The 22,493-nt window shown below is 37.7% G+C and overlaps 1 protein-coding gene across 14 annotated transcripts in view; it reads right to left on the minus strand.

The window, feature by feature from the left end:
- Nucleotides 1–22,493, minus strand: part of CEP170 (centrosomal protein 170) — a 176,662-nt gene that overhangs the window by 25,165 nt on the left and 129,004 nt on the right. For 7 of the 14 annotated variants that reach the window (XM_075924848.1, XM_075924849.1, XM_075924846.1 and 4 more), the window contains 5 exons: nt 21,951–22,077; nt 17,845–19,722; nt 11,476–11,526; nt 9,339–9,573; nt 490–667 (listed from right to left, as the gene is read on the minus strand). In XM_075924848.1, coding sequence (XP_075780963.1) covers nt 490–667; nt 9,339–9,573; nt 11,476–11,526; nt 17,845–19,722; nt 21,951–22,077 — 2,469 coding nt within the window. The remainder of the gene's footprint in view (nt 1–489; nt 668–9,338; nt 9,574–11,475; nt 11,527–17,844; nt 19,723–21,950; nt 22,078–22,493) is intronic. The other 7 variants (XM_075924857.1, XM_075924859.1, XM_075924853.1 and 4 more) reach the window with 6 other exon arrangements.

The raw sequence follows: 22,493 nt of genomic DNA on the forward strand, positions 1-22,493 counted from the left end.
GAAGAGGAAAACTGAATTGCAGCATGAGGCAAATTTAATTCAAGCTAATTTATTATAATATATTGTGGAAGAAGAACTAAAATTACTGTAAAAAGTGATGCTACTTACATATTTAAATGGCATCATGGGAAAACTTCTAAATCTTCTCTGAATACAAGGGCTTTTGTAATTTGTGTATACACACTAAAATCTTTACAAGTACTCATACTACTATTCACGGGTATTCAAGACTGGACAAGCAAGAAGTTAATAAGTACAATCTCTTGTGTTTAATAGTGAAAACAGACACACAACATGAATAGTTTGGGTGACCATTTTAATGATCTGTGTTCACAGACTGATTTTTGTGCTTACTGATTTTTGTTAAAAGATTAAGGAATCTTAAATCAAAAGAAGAGAATGCTAAGATTCATGCAAACAGGCTGGGTTGGGATAACTAAAAAAGCTATGCAAAGGCTAAAAGCAAAAGAAATAAAGAAAAGAAAGAACCTTATGCATTTCTCCATGAAGATCTCCTACCTCTTCTCTAGTGTCTATGGCAGAGCCAGGGGTGGTGGCAGCAGTGCTTACTGTGGTACTCGGAGCAGTGCCTGATGAAGTCACTGAATCTATCTCTCCTGCTACATCATTGATTTCCCGTGCGATGAGAGCCAGGTCTTGACTGATCCTGGTAATAATTTTAAAGACAACATTACATTCTCTTAATATAGTATTCCATAGAGCAGCAGCATCCAACCTGTATTCTTTATTCTCTTGGCATTCTAAGTTGTGACTCTTGAATGAAGCCATACTATGAAGAAAAAGTGTAATTGATTATGAAGTGAAAATTTGCTTGCTGAGCTGTGCACTGCAATTTTGAAGTGCAAAGTTTTCAAATCAAGTTCTTTGCTACAAGCAGGTGAAAGAGCACTCTGCTTCCCAAAATGCTTCCCCAGCTGCTTCACATGCAGCCCCAAAAGTAGCTCTACTGTGTGATCCGAGTGCTCTGAACAGCTACTGTCCTTTCTCTGCTATAGCTGCTCTCCCACTGGACATCCCTGCACCACAAAGAGGAGGGAGAGCAGGCTGCTCCATTTCCTGCTTACCTGTTGGACTGTGGGAGCATAAGATAGGAGACTAATTGCTCCAAGGATTGCCCCTCCCCCCCAGAGCCAAGGGAGTCCATAAAACAAGGAAAGGGAAAAAGCTGAGACAGTCATCAGTTATGACTCTCTGATTTTATGAGCCAGCCCAGATTAGAGTAGGAGCTTGTGTCACCTTTCAGAAGTTCACTCAGGAAGCCAGGTTGGGATGGATGCATTTCTGTGCACTTTAGTTAATTCCCTTCTCTTTCTAAATTAGCTGAGAAGAATAATGCATAAAAAGCAGCTATGCAGTTTACTCTATGCCCACTGGGGATTCTCATTCCAAGAGAATCCTCAGCAAAGTACTGCAGGCTGTTTCTGCTCCCTTTGCCAGGCAATGAACGGGACAGAGAATTTGACCTTCAATATTAACTGCGGACCACTGACTTTTTTTAAATATGTTTATCCTTAAGGATGAAATAATTGGACACCACTGATCTAGAGGTAGAGAATGAGTATTGAGAACTGTCATTAAATTAGAATGGCCAACATAATTAACACATTTCCAGTCAAATCACAATATTGCAACACCATATTAGAGTTCCGCATTCACAAGCACAACCCCATGGAACAATTAAAATTTACCCCTTGCATGAATAAGCAAAAAAGTGATACAATGTGAGAGATACCATGCTGAAAATATTCTTAAGCACTCAAATCTCAAGTTATCATTCACTCTATTTACACAGCCGTGTAAAGCTAAAAGCAAAAATGCCAGAAACATGCAGAACTTTTTGCATGCTGTGGCAAGGTCCTCGCTCAGGCCCCTCGCCCTGGGACACCTTCTTCATCCACAAATCAGCCCAAGACCTTTTCTGGTGCAGTCACCCGTGCCTTTTATTGTCAGTTTCCCTCCCCCTTCTATTTACACAATTTTGGATTATAGCAAACTCAGCCAGCCTCTCCTTCTACCTGGGGAGCGCACACAGCCACAGCCTTGCACTTTCTCCTTTCAATTTCCCTCTGGCTGCCTTATATAGATCTCTGGCTAATTAGGCCCACAGCTGCTTCCATTAGCCCTTCAGGCCTGGCTTACTCAGCTGTCTGCAATTAGTCTTTTCAGTCAGGCTGTAGTGGCAGAGTTCTGGCTTAGCCAGCAGTCTGTCACAATGCAAATACATTTTAACCAACAATGTGGAAAAATGAAAAACATTCACTTAGCAGATTCTCACCGAGGCCTATTACTATGAACATTCAGCATATATATCTGGAATTAACTCATATTTATTTTTAGTTTTACTGTTCATATAAATGAATAAAAACACGTTTTTAACGTTAGAAAATAAAATTGCTATTATTCAACAAAGTCTCCCAGGGACAGCTGCCCCAGTTAAATCAATGATTTTTCTAAATAATGCTTTAAAGTCTTGAGATGAAATTGTTATAATAAAGAACAGAAGAGCTGCAGTCATCTGTCCTGAATATTAAACAGAAATAAAACAGAATAGAGTAGCAATTACTTTTTAAAAATGTAACATAACAGAGTTGTAAAAATATTATTACTCTAAAAAATCCTGCAACCAAAGTTTTCCTTGTAATCTACTAACATTTTGGAGAACCTGCCATTTCCCTTATTTCATCCTCTAATAATTGCTAATAAACATTTTGACCTAATTCTTTCTGTAGCTGACATCCTACCAGATAAAAGGCACAGAGTCAGTTTATTATTGGAATTATGTGCAGTAAGAGTTATCGGAAAATTGTGAAATACAGAAATTATTATTTTCCCCCCTTTATACACTTTGGGAAAGTGTTCCATTAGTTCCTAACAAACTCTCTAAAATTTTAACCAAACTAATTATTTAAAACTAACAGTTGAACATTGTTTCAACACAAATTTGCATGAAAAAGACAAGGTACAGCAACCCTCTCACAAGATTAATTTACTTATATTATAGAAGTAATTTGGATAAAAGTAGATTTTGCTATCATCTGCTTTCCTAATTCAATTGTGCATTTAACTGCTTTATCAAATACTTATTATTGCAGCTTCCTAAACAGACTAATTAGTCAAAGAATGAATAACATCTAAATAAGATCAGACAAAAGCAGATATCAAGTCATTGAAAATCCACTCTAACTCCTGAGAAGGCTTTTACAAACACCATAGCTTTATATTAGTAAATTAGTATGGGAGAGAGGGATGGGCTTGGAAAAAGAACAATGAAATCATATATGAAGTCCTTAGGAAAACTCATAAAAAATACTCCACTTTCTAGGGTTGCCAGGTGTCCGGTATTGAACTGGACTGTTCGGTATTTTCACCTCCTGTCCAGTAAAAAATTCAGAAAAATACCGGACACCTAAAATATCCGGTACTTTTTAATTTTTTTCCCCAGCCAGGAGACAAAAATCCCAGGCTGTCTAGCTCAATATGGAGGCAGCCTGGCAACCCTACTGCTTACTGGGTTCCGCAGGGGAGCTGTTAGGCCCCACACAGGGAGGCAAGATGGCAGTCTGTCTCCCCACGCGTTTCCTAAAGAGGCCACACTGTTTTGTTTGTTTTTTTCTTAAGTCTCGGGGCTTTTTCTTTTTTTTTGCTTAACAACTTTCGGGGTCCTTTTTTTTTTTGTTCAATATTTTTTCTGAAACCATCTGGCAACCCTACCACTTTCTGCCTCAGGGGATATTTTCATAATGCAATATATATGCTAGACCAGTGGTTTTCAATCTTTTTTCATCTCCTAAAAAATGGAGGTGTTTACCCCTTTGGAAATTTAATCTGTGGTCTATGCACACCCTAAAACAGAAGTCTTAGACTGAAAACAGAGTGAACAAAATTAAACTATAAATGTTGCCCATGCTCATCTTGGCATTTAATACAACATGAGAGAGGGGGCTAAACTGTGGGCTTCTATAGCAAGATTATTGTTTCCTGGTTTTGACCTGTGGATGGCTGTATTCACATATTTTTGATTGATCAGAAGAATGGAACGCCTTTTCTGGGATCTGAAACTTTATTTTCATATATCAGAGGGGTAACTGTGTTAGTCTGGATCAGCAAAAGCGACAATCATGCATCTGACGAAGTGGGTCTTGGCCCACGAAAGCTTATGTTCCAATACATCTGTTAATCTATAAGGAGCTACAGGACTCTTTGTCGCTTTATTTTCATAGTCACCTTTTGTGGACCCTCAGGGGTCCAAAGACCACAAGCTGAAAAACAACAGCACTAGATTTCAAAGGATTATGTGCAGTAAACATCCATAAATCTATAAAACTAAAAAAACCAAAAAAAGCCCCCCAAAAAACCCCAACCAACATTTTAATGCTATGTCTGAATCTGAATTAAAAAAAAGTAAAGTTTGGTTCCCAAAGCAATTAAATGTACAGCTTGGCACAAATAACCTTGTATATTACTACCGATGGTAAGTTTTGTGACTTCATATCTATAGTATGTGTGCAATATGGTTCAAGTGGGAACCATAACTTTGTGGGAACCATAACTTTGAATTGTCTTGCTTTTACACATTTATAATATCAATTCTGTAATGTTAATGTCATTTTAGCATTATTCTTAAAAACTGATTTATCATATGAATATGCTATGTTAGAGTAAAAACAGGTCAGAGGAGGGGGGCTAGTAGTACTGCCTATTACTAAAATTTGTCCCATTGTAAGAACCTATTTTCAGATGCTTTTATCTGTATACACTGTTAAGTGGTTCAGCTAAAATTTTCAATGGTGGGTCTATGCCTCAGGCTAAATATTTCTGAAAAAATTATGCCCAAATGGCTAGCCTAGCCATTTCTGAGACAAGGTTAGGGAAATATTAGTATTTCTAATACATGGTTTTATCTATGTCCGTGGTTCTCAAAGTGTAGGTTGGGACCCTAGAGTGGACTGCAACACCATTTTTAGAGTTGCCTGTTCCGGCTTAGATTTGGATGGAGGCCCACCATAACACCCGGGCCAAAACTGAAGCCAGAGGGCTTCAGTCCTGGGCGGCAGGGCTCAGGTCACTTGCCCCCTGCCTGAGACTGAAGCTTTAGGGCTTCTTCTTTGTCTCCCCTGCCATTTTCGGCCTGGGGTGGTGGAGCTCCAAGGCTGCAGGTCAGGGTTTGGTTCTCTCTCCTGGGGTCATGTAGTAATTTTTGTTATCAGAAGGGGTCATGATGCAATGGTTTGAGAACTCCTGACTTACGTTAAAATGAAAATTCACATAAATGTGGCCAACAGGTAAGTATTTACAAAAATCACAGTTTGCAAACACTCAATAGAGACTTGCCAGGAAAATGTCACAAAGTTTTTTTTCTGCACTGGGCATCACCTGGCCTGAAGCTTAGCAGAACTTTCCCTGTAACCATATTTCTGTGCTGTGGGCTGTGCTGGGACTTGACACTGGAACCGACAGAGACAAGGTTAACCAACCAAGTCATCAGGGTGATGTGTCTGGGTTTGCAGTGACTGGACAGAGATATAAGTGGGGCATTTGAAGTGGGGTACAGGGAAAGTTTGGGTAAGTGAATGGAACCTTGTTGGACTAGTGAGCCTGAGAGACAAAAGACATTGCTCCATTTGAACTGGGACGGTTACTTGTGGGGAGTTACGAACTCTGTTCATGGTATTTTCCCAAGTTAATGCCATGTCATTTCTCTCTCTCTCTTTCATTAAAAGTTTATTTTCTACACTCAGACTCTGCTTGCGAGTGGGGAAGCATTGCCTCTCAGAGGCGCCCACAGGTGTGTGTGAATTTCCCAGGCTACTGGGTGGGGGCTAGAGCCAGTTCTGTGAGAGATGGACCTCTAGGGTACGTCTAGACTACAGGCTTCTGTCGACAGAAGTTTTGTCGACAGATACCGTCGACAAAACTTCTGTCGACAATGAGCGTCTAGACTACATTGAGTTCTGTTGACAAAGCAAGCTGCTTTGTCGACATGGTAGTGTGGACGCAAAGGACAGTTTACATGCAATAACACCTTCTGTCGACAGAAACTCTGTCGACAGAAGGCGTTATGCCTCGTAAAATGAGGTTTACCAGCGTCGACAAAATTGCTGAGTTCTGTCGATGTTATGTCGACAGAACTCAGCGGTAGTGTGGACGCAGGTATAGTTTTGTCGACAAAAGTCCACTTTTGTCGACAAAACCCTGTAGTCTAGGCACACCCCTAGATATTGAACCCGGCCCTGGTTGCTGCTGGTGCTACCCGGCAGAAGGGTTACAGACACACAAGCTTTTGAGCCACCCACAGATCTTCTTCACATCTCAAAAACTGTCCTCTCTCACCAACAGAAACTTTGTCCAATAAAAGATACTACTTTACCCGCCTTGTCTTTCTAATATTCTTGGACCAACATGGCTACAGCAACACAGGAGAAAGCTTGGATCCTCTCTCTTTTGGTCTCAGGGTATGCCTCCACTACTCTGTAAGCTCATGCTTGAACCGCGCCCCAAGCCTAATTCCTCACTTGCATCTACACCGCAATTGTGCTAACTCAAGGACCCATGACCTTGTAGGGCTGGAGGGTCCAAATATGAGTTACGCCAGAAACCAAGGTCTGAGCCCTACTGTTCTGCAATGTAGACAAAGCCTCGCTTGTCTCAAGAGTCAGACAGAAGTATCCCACAATTCTATGAGAAAATTTCCTCACACTTTTCTACTCCAACAACCTGTGTAATCCACTCTACCAAAAATGGAAGCCACTTGGTCTTCACCCCAACTTTGTAAACGGCAGCTGCTCAAGTAAGCATTAATATAAGCCATTGTATTACTGATCTGAAACCACACATTCTAATACTCATCTGCTAGCAAGCCTCCTGGGTTTTCAATGGATTTGTTTTTCAAAACAAATCAAGACTCTTGCAAAGAGATTTGTTTTCTGGTAACATACAGTCCAGGCCGTAAAGTTTTCCCACAGCGCATCTATGTCCTATGTCCAGATTGGTCACATTTGGGGCAGGATGAATGCAAGAGCTTTCGGGATATGGTTACTTTGATTGGATCTGTGCACTGCAATAAGGGTGCCAGAACTCTAGGTTTAAGCTTGGCTTTGATAAGTCTGAACATAGGGTTAAAGTACAATGCAGATGCTCAAGCCCAGGGTTCCCCAACATGGATCAGTTCACTTGAGTCCCACTAACCCTGGACTTACTTTGCAATATAGATATACCCTATATGCCCACAATGTGTAGAAGGAAGTTGCTCAACTTGAATGGAGAGCTGAGGGAGAAAGAAATGGATCAGATGAAGAGCTAGGAAGGGTGAACTGGGAATGACGGAGCAAGGAAATTGGGAGTTGAAGCACTGGGAGAAACAAGACTGGGATTCTGGGGGCAGGAGCAACAGGCAACCTTAATTAAGCCATTTCCTAACTTTTGAATGCTAAACTTTCCAACCTTAATAATATTCTTTTAGTATAGATGTGTGTCTGTAATACATATAGAGGGTCAAAAAATTTATAGCACTAGTATGGGCCTCTAATCCTGCCTCAGATAGTAAAGAAACGAACAGGAAGTGATTTAAATATACCCTCAAGGAACCTGCACGACAAGTTTAATATTTATGCCTAAAGACAGAAACTGTTAACTAAGCATACTGTCGTTTAATGCAGTATGTGTCCAGATAGTTGGGCCCATAATAAAAAACGGAGAGTATCGGTTATTCCTAAGGTAAAGATTCTGTTAAGTATTTTCAGTAAAATATGGGAACTGGTCACGGGCAATAAATAAATTATGTGTCTGCAACCTAAAATTTAGTAAAAATCACTGAGAAAGATGGGTGTCTTTGGGGCATTGAGGACCACTATTTCAACAGCCCTAGGACTGAAGCCTGGACAGCTGCTCTGGCACCCCCAGGGTTGACTGCGGCAACTAGTGAAGTCCTGCCGCTGCTCCTATGGCAAAGGCTGACCCAAACTCCCTCCTCACTGTTTCAGACCTGAGGCCTCAGTTCCAGCAGCCCTGGGAATGACAGCTAAAAGTTTGACATGGCTGAAGTCACAGAGGGCTGGAAAAGTCATGAAATCCATCACCTTCATAAAAGAATTACACTTTTAGTGTCTGATGGAAGTCAAGGTCTGCCCTTATACCATAGAATAACAAGGCTGTCAATTAGGAAGGGGTGGTGGTGGGAAAGGGGGGGGATTTCAAGTGTCATTCCACTTAAAACTTCCACAGAAGTGAAAGTTCAACAGCAATGTTTAGAAGGTGCAAGGATATCTGAATTTCACAGCTCCCCCATATATGTTTAACTCCTATCATAGTATTTGAAGTTTTAAAAATTCTCACTGAAAATGCATATTTGAACTTCATTCTAATAGTTACCGAGGTCATACCTGATACCTTTGGTTTGTTTATATTTATGTTGCTCATTTGCATGTATAAAAATCTATATGCCCAGATAACAGATTAAAAAAATCCACCATTTCCAGAAATTGGAAAACACTATATTTCATATGACCAAAATATAGTATTTCATAACTGCGATGTCAAAGTATTAAAAATAATTTTTAAAGTGACATTGTAAGGTCATTTAGGCCTCAAATTTAAGTCCTGTAAAAAGTTTTACAAAACTGAACAACATTTACATAAAAACATTTTGTTCATTTAAATAGCCTATTTGAAATGGTCACACCTTATACATTCTACAGTGATGCAACAGAAACAGATTCTTCTTTACACTGGTCAACTGAAGAGCAGTGCAAATAGCAGCAAGGGGCAAAATATATTAAATTTTTAAAACCACTTTATTAATCTCGGGCATTAGCAAAAAGGGAAGTGATTATTTGAACACATACTATTTGACATTATTCCTTCAATGTAAAATAAAAAAGCAAGCTGAATTAAAAATTACAAGTAAAAACATGGTGTCTCATATGGTAAAAACATACCTCCAAATCAACTCTGCATTTAACTGATTTTTTTTAATTACATGCTGATTTTAAGGCAGGATAAAATAGATACACTTTGTTCTGCCTCAAATGATTATAACAAAGCACATCTGCAACTCTCACTAATTCAACTGGGAGTTCACACAAAGGATATATGTAACACAAGACAATACTACTGCTCTTCTTCCTCAAGAGAGATACGCTGGTAGCACTACTTTGATAGTCTCTCCTTTGTAAGACTTCAAGATTTCATGAGGACTAGGAATGTAGAAATACTGCATACACAGAAGCACTCAGTGATTGAACAAGCTTATTTTTTCATGTACTACCTGTTCTGATAAAAGGCTATGATAAAGGCACTTTAAAAAACAAACACACGCCAACCTTGCTATTTCTTCTCGATGAGCAGTCCAGTCACGAATGTAGTCCTCCTGTTCCTTGATCCTGTGCTTGAACGTACTGCTAGTTTGCATTGCTGTCCCAGAGCTCTGCAATCGAGGGGTTTTCAGGGCTGGAGAAGTACGTAGACGGGTATGTTTAGGGGAATTACGGTTTGATCCAAATTCATCTTCTGAGGTGGAAGCATAATCTGTAGGAAAGCGCCTCCATCTTGAATTTACTAAATTAGTTTGATTATTAAAAAAGAATTATTATTGTATCTTTTCTAAAAAAAATAAAATTATTTCAAACACCACAACAAAACACCACAAGTGCTAAATATCAAACCCCAAGTACCTCACAAAAGAGTTTATTACATCTTAAAAAGAAAGATACTAAATTTGTGTTAAATAATAAATGTTTATTAATAAAATGTGGAAAAAGCTGATGCTCTTTGTATAATGGTGAGTAGATAAAAAGATGCAAATGCCAATATTCCTATATTACTAAAGCAAGCTGTGTTACAGAACGAGGGTCCAATTCATTAATGTTTATAGCGTTTGAATGTATTTTTTTTTCTTTTGTAAATTTTCCCCCACTCTCATTAACTTTAAGGTACTGATTTTAAATAGTATAGAGCCCCAAAAAATGAGCTGTATGAAAGAAAGATGAAGTTGGCACAATGTCTCTCAACATGGGCCAACATACAAAAAAAGCACATAATTCCTACAGAAGAAATTATGAATTTATTGTTCAAAAAACTCCTAACACTTTGTAATTCAACATCTTGTTACAAAAATCAGTAACATATCTACAACAATAGAATCCTCAGAGCAGACAGAACTTGTATTCACACTGCATTGCTGTAACCACATTGCTGAAAAAAAGGACAGAAGCAGTGGACAACTGAACAGAGCACGAGGATTTAACCGCTAGAAAATGGATTTTAGAATTGCCATCCTTGCACTTTTTTAGAGGGGAGAGCATTCCTTATTATAACATGCTGCACCCAACCAACCTTATGCCACAAAGCATCACAACCATCAAATATTAATTCTTTGTTAATCACTGGCTCTAAAATCAATTCTCGTGGACTAAAGATTCATGTTAGGAAAATTCTTAATGTAATTTGTTAGTATTAGAATAACCTGATTTTAAGTTAGGTGCTAACATCTTAATTCAATAGTTAGAAAATGTGAAAACACCTTTGTTTAGGTTGGTTAGGTGTGCTGATTATACTTTTTTTTAAAAACTGGTATATTCAAATGGATATACTGTACTTATTCTTGTTCTTGGTAGTTTATAAATCATCAATGCAAGATGTAATTAATGTAAATATATAGTGGACATGAATAATAAAAAATACAAGAAAATTAAGATGGACTTTCTCCATAATTGTTATTAAAAGGGTAGCAAATTAGTCATAAATCAGAGGTCAATACAGGTACAGATATTTGCAATGTGAATTTTTAGTTGAGCACAGGTTTGTATAATGCTCTGAAAGATTACAATATGTAAAGTGTGATGCTGGAGTAGAAACATAAGTCCCTTTCCTCATTTAAACATTGCCTTTTTTAATTGTTAAATAGAAATATGATTAAAATATTTTTTCAGGCAATTTAAAAGGAAGTGTGGTCGCAAGCCTTGTCCAAAGCACATTGACTTCAAAGGGCTTGAAATCAGGTTATATTTTACCATCTGTTTTAATATTCAAAAATTATCAAGAGAGAACAAAAAAGGTCTATCCATTGACCCACTTCCCTTTAACTTACGAGATTCTAAAGTTTTTCTTATCAAGGAAAGCAGAACATAAGCAGAAAAAGTATTCCTTTCCTTCTTCCTCTCCAAAAAAGCATACAAGTAGTATGTAAGATTTCAGATGGAAGACTTTGAGGTTGAGCCCAAAGTTCATCAATGAAGTCCCCAAATAATAATTTTGCATGTTTAAATTAATCTTTTTGTCCTCATTTTTTTAAATTGAAATGAACATCAAATTTGCTGAAAAATGATTTCTGAAAGGTTTCTTAAAGAGCTACTTTAATAACTCAGCACTGTACAATGAGCATAAGTAGTTAAATTTAAAAACTTAAGGATTGAATGAACAGTGAAATATTAGAAACAGATATGATTTCTAGTACTCTACCACTGTAAGTTTCAACAGCAGGATCTGGGTCTGGGAGAAGCTGGGAATTTTCTGTGTACAAAATATTGTTTTATCATGTTAATTATTAATGAAAACATTCAAATTTGAAGTATTTGCTTAACAAAAATCTACTGATGAAATTTAGTGTTAACCCTTCCCTTCTTCACAGCAGTATATGGTTTAGAGAAAAGCAAAAAAATTGTTGCAGATATTCTTAATTATAAATTATTTAAAAAGTAACTGATTCTGAAAAAGTGAAATTCAACAGAGAACTGCTATATAAATTCAATCACATATATGACTAAGACTGCTAAATAGAGCCAAAACCCTGTTTAATGTTTTGAAAGATCATAAGGATCTGAGCCCGCCAAATGCTATTGTGTTGCTTTTTGAGCTATAGATTTCTCTTAGTAAATTTTGGGAAATTATTGTGGAGTTACAGTAACAATATCACAAGTCATGTAAATCATGACATACATTAACAAAATTCATGTTTTACGTTAACCTAGCTATCTCTTTTCAAACACAGAATTTAAAAAAACCCAACACTTTTGAGCCCTCTGAACGTGCAGCCCCTTGAAGCCAGATCCCAACTCAATCAACAGCACAGGTCTTAACATTTGGTATTCCTTGCCTCCATAATCATAGATTTTGAGTTAACTAAAAGATCCAAGTGTTATGTTGCTCCTGAACCATTTTTTTAAAAAGAGATTTGCCTTCACTGCTGCTTCTCTCTCTCTGCCTGTTGGTTTGCAGTGACTTCTCCATCCTGAGGCCAGTTAACTAGTACAGTTGCTAATCATGTCACATGCAGCTGTTCCAAAAGGTGTGTTTGTCCTTTCATCTATCCTTGCTGTTAACTCTTATGACCACCATTTTCTTCCCATCAACGTCAGATTCAGACTTTAAGGCTAAAAGGGACCACTGTGATCATCTAGTCTGACCTCCTGCATACTTCAGGCCACAGAACCTCACCCACCCACTCCTGCAATAAGCACATAACCTCTGGCTGAAAGTCCTCAAATCACGATTTAAAGATTTCAAGCTATAGAGAATCCAGCATTTCCTCACATTTAAACCAGTAAGTTGACCATGATCATGCAGCAGAAGGTGGTGTCCCCTTCTCAGGGTCTCTGGCTCAGAATAAAATTCCTTCCTGACCACAAATATGGCAGCCAGTCGGACCATGAGTATTTTGACAAGACCTATCAGCTAGACACCTGGGAAAGAATTTTCTATAGTAACTCAGGGTATGTCTACACTGCAGGCTTTTGCTGGCAGACAGTATGCTAATGAAGCGCTCACTAGCATTTGCGCAAAAACAATCAGGGTAGATGGGTCCAGTTTTAGCCCATATACCTCCTTTTTTGAGCTTAGGGTACCCCTACGGGTGGGTTCAAATGTTCAGCCCTGATTTTAGGGATAAAATCACTTGTTGGTGGCAGCTTCTTTGTTTGTTGTTTATTTCTCAGAGCCAGGGAATCTGTGACTCTGGGAAGTTTTGTTAACCAGTGCCTGTAGAGGAAAGGTTTTTATGCTCTCTTGTGGGCCCTCATATTCTGCACTTGGAGTGCCAGAGTGGGAACAGCCCTGACAGTCCAAAAGTACACTTTACACTATTTAGTTTCATCTCATTTTATTGCTCCAGTTTTCAAAGTCATCCAGATCTCCTTGTCAGGTACCCTGATCCTCATTTATATTGACAGTATGTCCCAACTTTATGTCAACTACAAAATTTTATTAGCATATTCTTACTTTGTGTGTCAAGGTCATTAATTAAAAAGTTGAATGGAAATGGCCTCAAGACCTGTCCCTGAAGTGCTACACTAGTAACTTCCTTCCAACCTAACAGTTCACCTTTCATTATAATCCCTTTAACCAGTTCCTTATTTACATTTCAATTCTCATATTAATATTCATGTTCTTCAATTTAAACAAATAATTTCCCATGTTCAACTGCATCAAATGCTGTATGGAACTCCAGGTAGATTAGTTCTATTGTGTTCTCTTTGTCTCAAAAATCAGTTATCTTCTCAAAGAGATCAGGTTAGTTTGACACAATCTACCTTTAGTAAAACCTTGTTGTACAGGTTGAACCTCTGTAGTCCAGCATCCTTGGGACTTAAGCGCCACTGAACCAGAGAATTTGCAGAACCATCAGCGATTAATGTGGCCAAGAAGCATTACAAAACCTTCCACTGCCACTGCTTACTGGGCTCTTAGAAGACATTTAGAGGTAAATTAGATCTAAATAACAGCACAAAAAATGGAGAGCCAGGACTGGTGACTGTAAACAAACTTTATGGGATTGTGGGAAACTTGGCCACACCTGTGGTAAGTGGACATCCAGCTAACTAAAATCATGCCAGACCATAGATGTTGCCAGATCAGAGAGTGCTGGATTAGAGAGGTTCAATCTGTACTTAAGATGATTACCGTTTACTCCTACGTCCTTAACTACTTTATCTTTCAAACTTTGATCTAAGACTTTGCATGCAAATTAGGTCAAATTTACAAGCCTGTAGTTTCCTGGATCACTGCCCACATACTCTCTCAAAATAGGTCCTATGTTAGCAATTCTCCACTCTCAAAGTACAACTCCAGCAATTATGGAATCATTACAAATTCTTGCTATTGGGCTTACAATTTCATGTATTATTTTCCTTAAATATTTTTGGATGGAGATTATCCAGTTTCCCCAATTTTGGTCTCACTAAACTTCTTGAGCTTGACTGCCACTTTACATGTGGAAATTCATATTCCATTATCCTTACTTCTATTCGTTACCATGCCACTACTCCTAAATTGAGACAAAGTGTTTGACTATGAAAGGGATAAAAATACATAGAGAAGTTCATAGAGGATATATCCATAAATGGTTATTGGCAGGGTTAGTGTCCCTAATATCTGGTTGCCAAAAACCGGTAATTGATGACAAGGGATGAATTATTTGAGGATTACCTGCTCAGTTCACCCCTTCTGAAGCACCTGGCCTTGGCCACTGTTGAAAGACAGGATAGTGGGCTAGATGAACCTTTGGTCTGACCCAATATGGTCATTTTTATGTTCTTATGTTTAGGTGCTGTGCCATACCTAGATTGTATTTAAGCTACACCCCATCCTCAGTACTTAATGGACCCATTCCTTTCATTTCCTCTTAAAAACATTTATATGGCTAGAGAGCCTTTATGATTGGTTTTAATTTCTTTTGAAAGGTCCAACTCCCCTTGGTTTTTGGCAGTTCTCATATTTTTCCCACATTTTCCGAACTTCCTTGCTGATCCATCCCAAATTTCATTCCTTATAACCTTTTTCTTAATCTTATTTGAGATTGCTCATCCAAGCTTGGACTGCAATCCTTCCTTATTTTTTCCCCTTTGCTTGGAATAATTTTTGTAACTATGGTTTATGGCACTGTTTCTTAAACTGTGTTCTACGGTACACCGATGTGCTGTGAGGCAGTTGGAGGTGTGCTGAGGAGAACAGAATTCAAAATGGCCACCCTTAAAGGGGCAGGCGACCTTTTTTTTGCTCAATAACTTCTCCCCTAACCCTTTCCCCCCGCCTGACTTCTTTTTTTTTCTCTCAACAAAAAATCCTTGGTGTTGCCCATAAAAAAACAATTATTGTTTGGTGATCCTCGGACTTAAAAAGTTTAAGAAACACTGGTTTATGGTAATTCTAAACCTCTTTACATATAACTATTTCCTCTAATGGTCTTTAAACAACTTTACAAATTAATAAAAGAATGAATGAAGCCTCCTAACAATCTGCTGAGGTGGGCAACAACTGTTGTTTTAGAATAAAGCAAAGAGAGGCATGTTGGGCCTATGTACATTACACCAGTATAGCCACAGACACAAATTTCTGTAATCTATACATGCTTGTAGTACCATAGCCAGAAATCAAAAAGTAAGTTTGTGAAACAGCCACATATGGAATCCAGAACTCCTAACTCCCAAGTAGTAGTATACTCTTTTTGATATTACCTAGTGCTTGAAGAATTCATTAGACAATACCTTCTCACTGATATTGGTTGTGACTGTTTTGTTAATTGCTTCCACCCCCTTTACGCTGAGATTTTGTTTTCCTTTAATGTTAGTGTTTACAATGATGTTTTGTTTTTTAAAGAGTAGTAGCTCTTTCTACAGCAAATGCTCCAAATAATTTTGGTGTGCCCATTTATCTGTTTTGCTATTTTAGGACAGATAGCTCATAATGTGGCAAGCTTTTGAGCTTTTCCCTTTGAAACTGTGAATATTTTTTATACAAACTGCAGTAGGTTCTGACCATGGAATGCAGTTAAATCAACAAGAACATTGCAGGAATGAGAGCTGTAATGAACTAAGAAGAAAAGACTAAAGCATTTCCCATTGGTAATGTAGCTAAACACTTAAATATAGAAGAAGCATGTGGAAAGTCTCAGAGGGGTAGCTGTGTTAGTCTGTATCTGCAAAAACAATGAATCTTGTGGTTCCACTCCAATTCTTCTGATGAAGTGGGTTTTATCCGTGAACGCTTATACCTTAAGGCTCCTTATTGTTTAGGAATTTGGAATTCAGTAAACACACTGTAGCTCATATTTTCACTAATCTGCACCCCTCTCCCAAAAAACCTGCTGACTCATATTTGTGTTGCAAACAAAACATTTATATGACAAAACAAGAAATTTCTAGTCTTTACCTCTTTAAAATATCAATACCATCAGGGTCTGGAATAATTACAGCTAATTTTAATTAAATCACCTTGTATATTAATGCATCTTGACTGGCTTCTCAGTAATAACCTTTTTGCCTCAACTGATGTTACTGTTAGACTGCAGACATGAACCATCAGTTCTAAACGTGCCTGATATAAATACCCATACAGATGATCAATATGCTGGAAAAATATCTTCATCTCCCTTCTGAAATATTAGACTAGATAGTTCAGGGTATTTTTTTTATTTTCAATTGAATTCATAAGGATTACTGGCATTTCTGAAGACAACATTCAGAATATAGCAATACATGCAATTTCACATATCAGTGAACATTCAGCTTTAATGTTCAAGGAACTGATTTCTCTTAAATTAACCTGTGATTTAACCAGTTTTTCTGGTTAAAGGCAATAAATATTGGTGAGCCACACAGCAGAAGTTAGTAACTGCTAAATTTGCAAATTACACATCAGCAATGGGTTTGCCAAAACAGCTTGGTTTATATAAAAATGTGTAAAAATATACAAATGTTTTGTATAATGGGTGGAAATAGGAAGTATAATACACTGTGTTCTGATGACCATTCATATCAATGAATGCAAAGGAACCACTCAAATACAGTGAACATGTCATCTGGTGTTTTTGAAGAAAAATCTGTATTTAATTTAATTTAGCAGCAATAAAGTTCAAAAGGTGAGAAAAGCTCTAGTTACCATGAATAAACTTATTAACAAGATGACTTATTTACACAAACATTCTTTAAGTGATTTAACTAATCGTGTAAGAGATTTCAAGTATCTATGACATTGCATTTTTCCCCATTGTCATTCATCAGTTTTAAACAATATTACCATTACAACGGTAGGCTCAGAATTCTTAATTGCAATATCTGTTCATATAAATATTAAATAATAGGGGAGATTCCAGAGGCTGAATTAACAATGTTGGCGGTCCATGACTTAGATCCTGTATAGATCCTCTCTTTTCACATAGAAATAAACAACAGAAATTGTTCTTGGGCAGACTTGTATCCCATGAGAGTGAAATAGATTTGGGTTAACCCACATGTTGTTTAGTTTTGGAATATTTCTTTCAGTATTTTTGTGCTTAGAAGTGTATATGTTTTCCTATTTGTTATTTTTTACTTTGCTTATTTCTATAAGTAAATTACATGTTTGCACTTTTAGAAGAAAATCTATCATCTATCTTGTTGATGTCCCATGCCTTCAACAGGCTGCATTCATACTTCTGGATTCTTACAAACACATTATCTAATTTCTGTGTCATTGAACAGTGCTGTGGATCTTCTAAACTTTTAGAATTCTGACCCAAATAAAAGTGGTTTCTAGTGTTTCTACATTTTTGTACTATGCTAATTACTATAACATTTGAGCACTTCAGATACTATAGTTGATTAGAAGTTTCAGGGAATAATCATATAAACCAAATGGCTAAGGATTTAAAATCTCGTCTTTGTATTAAATTTAAAAATATCTGCAATGATAAATAATAGTGCTTTATTAAAAGAAGAGGACTGCTTCAACCTGATGTTTGTGTTAATGCTTCATAATAAAACATTATTAGCTTAGCACTTCTAAAAAGCGAAAAGCCCAAGAAAATAAACAAAATATCAAGTACTGGAAAGATTAAATCCAAATAAACTCACATACCTGATGGAGAATTATGGGCAGAAGTCAATGATTTGGATTTAGAATCGGAAAGTCGAGAAATGCTATTGGCTCTAGTTCTAGCAGAAATTTTACTACTATCTGCTGATGGTGTTAATCTTACACCACTTCTAATGATGGCTTCTGCTGTACGAGATGAGGCAGTGCTTCTAGATATTGTGGCTTCAGAGTCACTACGTGCTGATAAAGAACCGAGCCTAGTTCTGCGTGGTTGAGCAAGTAAGTCAATCCTGGAAATAGTTCTCCTTCCTGATGGAGGCTTTGATGTAGAACTTGTAGTGGACACTTCAGAAGCCACTGAAGCTTTATCTGCATCAGCAAGTTCACTATCTGAGGCTTCACCAAGTCGTGCTCTACGCAAGAGAGAAGTCCTTGTGGGGCGAGGCCTTGGAAGAGTGATTGACTTACTTGATTGCCCAGTTGTAACTGGAGAGGTCTTTGATTTAGCTGACTTACTGCCTTCCATTTTGGAATGTAAGAGTTCATCTGCAGAGGTAAAATGACCCCTTCCATGTGATTTGCCAGAGTAAGTTTCTTGGTCAGATGACAAGATGTCAGAAATGGCAGAATGAGGCACACTAGATGTTTGGTCATCATCTGTTAAATCTACAGAAGGTTGCCTTATTCTTCCACTGGGTTGCACAAGTTTACGACCATCTGATCGTGAACCAGCATCTGAAGATCGGCTTTTAGTTTTCTTTTCTATCTTTTCTCTAGCATTTATTGCAGAAGATGATTTTAAAACATCCTTGGAAGGAGAACTAGTGGAACATCTATCTTTATAGAGAGTAGTAAAACTCTTACGCTTTTGAGTGGATTTTCTTTCAGTGTCACCAGTAACCAGACTAATTGTGCTAGCTGTGTCCACATCAGATTCTGGTGATATGGAATTATCTCTGTTATAGCTAGGAGTTTCGGGTCCTTCATCTGTTTTATTTTCTTCACGTAATTTAGCTTCAAGGAAAGCCATTACTGCTTCTGTGTCTTTTAAGATAAGTGTTGTATCCAGACTAGAATCAGTGTCCACAGAGTCACTTCTCTCACGTATTCTACTTGTAGAGGTTAAAGCAAATGAAGGGGGAGTAGATCCAGTTTGCTTATTAATATGAGGAATAAGTTCTATAGGTATATTTGTGCTAGGTTTATCTATAGTAAAGCTGCCTTGTCTCACTAATGGTTTTGAAGATTCTTTCTTCTCTCCACCTAATCCTTTTGGAATTTGGCCTTTTATAATTTCCTCAGGTTTTTTTCTTTTCCCTTCACTTTGTACCATCTTCATTTCTGCTTTATTTGTAGGATGTCCTGGAGCCTTTTCTTGATGATTATCCAACATTTTATGTGAAGTAGGAGTCTCCTCTCTACCTTTCTCAACTTGACTGGCAGTAAGTTTAGCTGAAGATATTTTAGCTGAAGTCCTATGTGTCTGCTCCTTTTGCTCTTGCTGTTGAATTTTAGCTAAAGCTTGCTTTACAACTGAAGTTTCCCTGATAATTTCATTTTTCCCTTTACTGGAAGAAGGGCAGCTGTTGGGGTGAGAAGACACTTGGTTGTCTCCACCAGCTTTAGGAGCAAGGCCATTCATTGTTCTTTTCATCTTAGTCATGCTTCTATTACCAGCATCTTGTGGCATTTCTTTCTGGGAAGCATGAGTTGGAGTTTCTTTCTCTTGAAGTTCTGTGTCTTGCTTTTCACCTATCTCTGATCTCTGATGAGGTATAACCTTTGCTCTTGAACTTTCAATGACTTTTTCCTCTTTTGGAAGCTGTGGAAGTGTTCTCCTCTTTCGCTCCCCTTGACTTGTCACAGAAGTGGCCGAGCCAGCACTTCTAACTGAAATACCAGATTCACTGATGTCAGTATCTAAAAATGGGGGGAAAAAAACTCTTTGAAATAAGTCACTAAAGAGCAGATCTGTCAATGGAAACATGCATTCTTTAGGTTTCATAATAGTTTACTATATATTTCAAAGAGTTTGTATATCTGTCCATCCGTCCATGTGAGAGTCTCTCTCTGTTCAAGAACTCCTAAATGGTAAGAGCTAGGACAACGAAATTAGGTATGCAGCTTCCTCTTATCATACCTTAAAAGACAGATAAGGTTTTGGTGGTGCCAGGACAATGGGATGTGCTTGGAATTCAATTGTTTCTCACCAAATGGAAAGAGAGGGGTCTGATAGCAGGGGCAATTATACTCCAGAATGACCACAGAGGGAAGCAAGCACACCAGCATTAGGGAACAACCGCTACCCAGGCAGTGCAACCTGCAGAGCCACAGATGGCTCTGAGGAGAAGCTGCCATCCAGACAGTGTGCCCCCCTGGGAAGCTTTCCCTCAACAGCTCCCAACCCCTGCCCTGACCTGCGCACCACCTACCCTGAGCCTCCCCATCCCATCCCCTACCCCGCTCCTGCACCGAACCCCTCCTCTTCCTCTACCCTAACTCCTGCACCCCTCACATCTCCAGCCCCTTGACTTAAGCCCTCCCAAAGCCCTGCCCTGACTCCTGCGCCCCCCCCCCCCCCAATCCCAGCCTCCTGCCCTGAAGGACCCAAGCAATGCCAAGTAAATCTTCTAGTAAATAATAAAACACAATCTTTCTATTCACAGAGAATTGAAACTTTTGTCTTTTGTGAAATGACATTTAAAAGTCTTCTTAAACCATGACACAGTGGATTGGCGATAGCATTTGAGTATTTTAAATACACTATTGGTCACAGAACAGACATTTTAAGATACTGGAGAAAATTATCTATTAATACTCTAATATTTATACTAAAATAATTGTATGTTACAATATAGCACACGGAGGTTCTGATACAAAGGAGGGAATATTTTACTCTGGAAGAAGCCTTTGTAGCAAACATCAAAGCACTGATATAATATAACTCATGTTCTCATAACTTTTCTTCTCATAACACAAGAACTAAGGGTCACCAAATGAAATTAGTAAGCAGCAGGTTTAAAACAAATACAAGCAAGTATTCACACAATGCACAGTCAACGTGTGGAATTCTTTGCCAGAAGTGTTGTGAAGGCTAAGACTGTAATAGGGTTAATCAAAGAACTAGGTAAATTCATGGAGAATAAGTCTATCAATGGCTATTAACCATTGATGGGAAAAGGATGGGAAAAGATGGTGTGCATATTTTCTGTTTGTCAGAAGTCTAAATTAAAATTTAGTGGCTTAAGCCCAACTTTGCTAGTATCATAAAACAAAAAAAGAAATTTGGGCAGGATTTTAAATTTATAACCTTGTAAACCTTGCATTAGAACTTTCAATTTTCAAGTATCTGTGTTTAAATAATAAATCCTGTGTCCTGCATTGAACGTTTTACAAATAAAGATGAAAAAAATGTAAAAGTATCACCTCCTTCACAGTCAAATATATGTTTTAATGAACAACATAAGGAGCAGCATATTCAAATAAGCAAGTCTGGGCAAAAAGCTTCAGGGGGTGCCCAAGTAAGTCTGTTACAGAAAAAACAACAACAAATGGCCTGGTAGCACTTTATAGACTAACAAAACATGTAGATGGTATCATGAGCTTTCGCTGGCACAGCCCACTTCTTCAGAGTCATTAATAAAGGAAGGAAGGAGCCTGAACACTTGACACTCAGAAGAGATAGAATAATGTGGATTGGCAACTGCTGAGCAGTTCTCATTACAGCAATATCAAATTATGCTTAGAATATTTATTTGGACCATACAGTTGATGTATCAGGTAGACTGTTTACTATTCAGTCCACTAAAGCCCAGTGGGAAGGGATATATACAGAAGATATACTAATAAAAAGATATGACAAGCTTACCCAAACTGAATCTTAAATTAATATTTTCCTTTATATTTTCCCAATTGTTGCACTAATGAACTTTGTATAGTGTTCTGCCTGTTTTATCATTAATATAAGGGGTAAGTCAATATAATTATGAGGTTTTTTTTAAAAAATGTAGAAGATAAGTAACTAATGATTCATTTACAATATCATAATAATTAAAACTTTTTCTCTAGTTCTGTAACTAAGACTTTCACTTCCATATACTCTTTGCTACAGAAATTAAGATGACAATAAAAAAATCAACTTCTTGTACCATTTTCTAGAGGAACAGGTGCTGATGACTCCAACCTCATGTCATCTTGGTCATGTCGTGTATGGTTAGCAGCCAAACTAGCCCACTGTGACACCCAACGTTTGTTTCCAGATGCAGCAGAGCCTTCCTGAGGAAAAAAGAGATTGGACAAGAAACACCAAATTTTACTTAAAATGTGAGATAAAAACTTATTAAACTGGTATATTAAAGTACAGATGTATTTGAAATCTTAATTATTTTCACGGAAAGTGAAACTATACATGAAACTCATTTTACTTTATCTTGGAGAATATGCTTATGCTAATACTGAATTTACAGATTTAAATCCTTTATTGTTCTAGACAGATGCAGAACAATTACAGATTGGGCAATGGTTCCCAACATTTCAGCACTGCAAAGAACCTTCAAACAATACATATTATGTGAAAGACTATGCACCTCGGTTAAACTAGATTATTTCATTAGTAAACTTAGAGGAAGTTATTGAAAAAAATGGGAGCTACCAGAAGGCTTTAATCACTCAAAACTTATAATATATTTTTC

The sequence above is a fragment of the Pelodiscus sinensis genome, chromosome 3 (assembly GCF_049634645.1).
Source record: "Pelodiscus sinensis isolate JC-2024 chromosome 3, ASM4963464v1, whole genome shotgun sequence".
NCBI classification, from domain to species: domain Eukaryota; kingdom Metazoa; phylum Chordata; order Testudines; family Trionychidae; genus Pelodiscus; species Pelodiscus sinensis.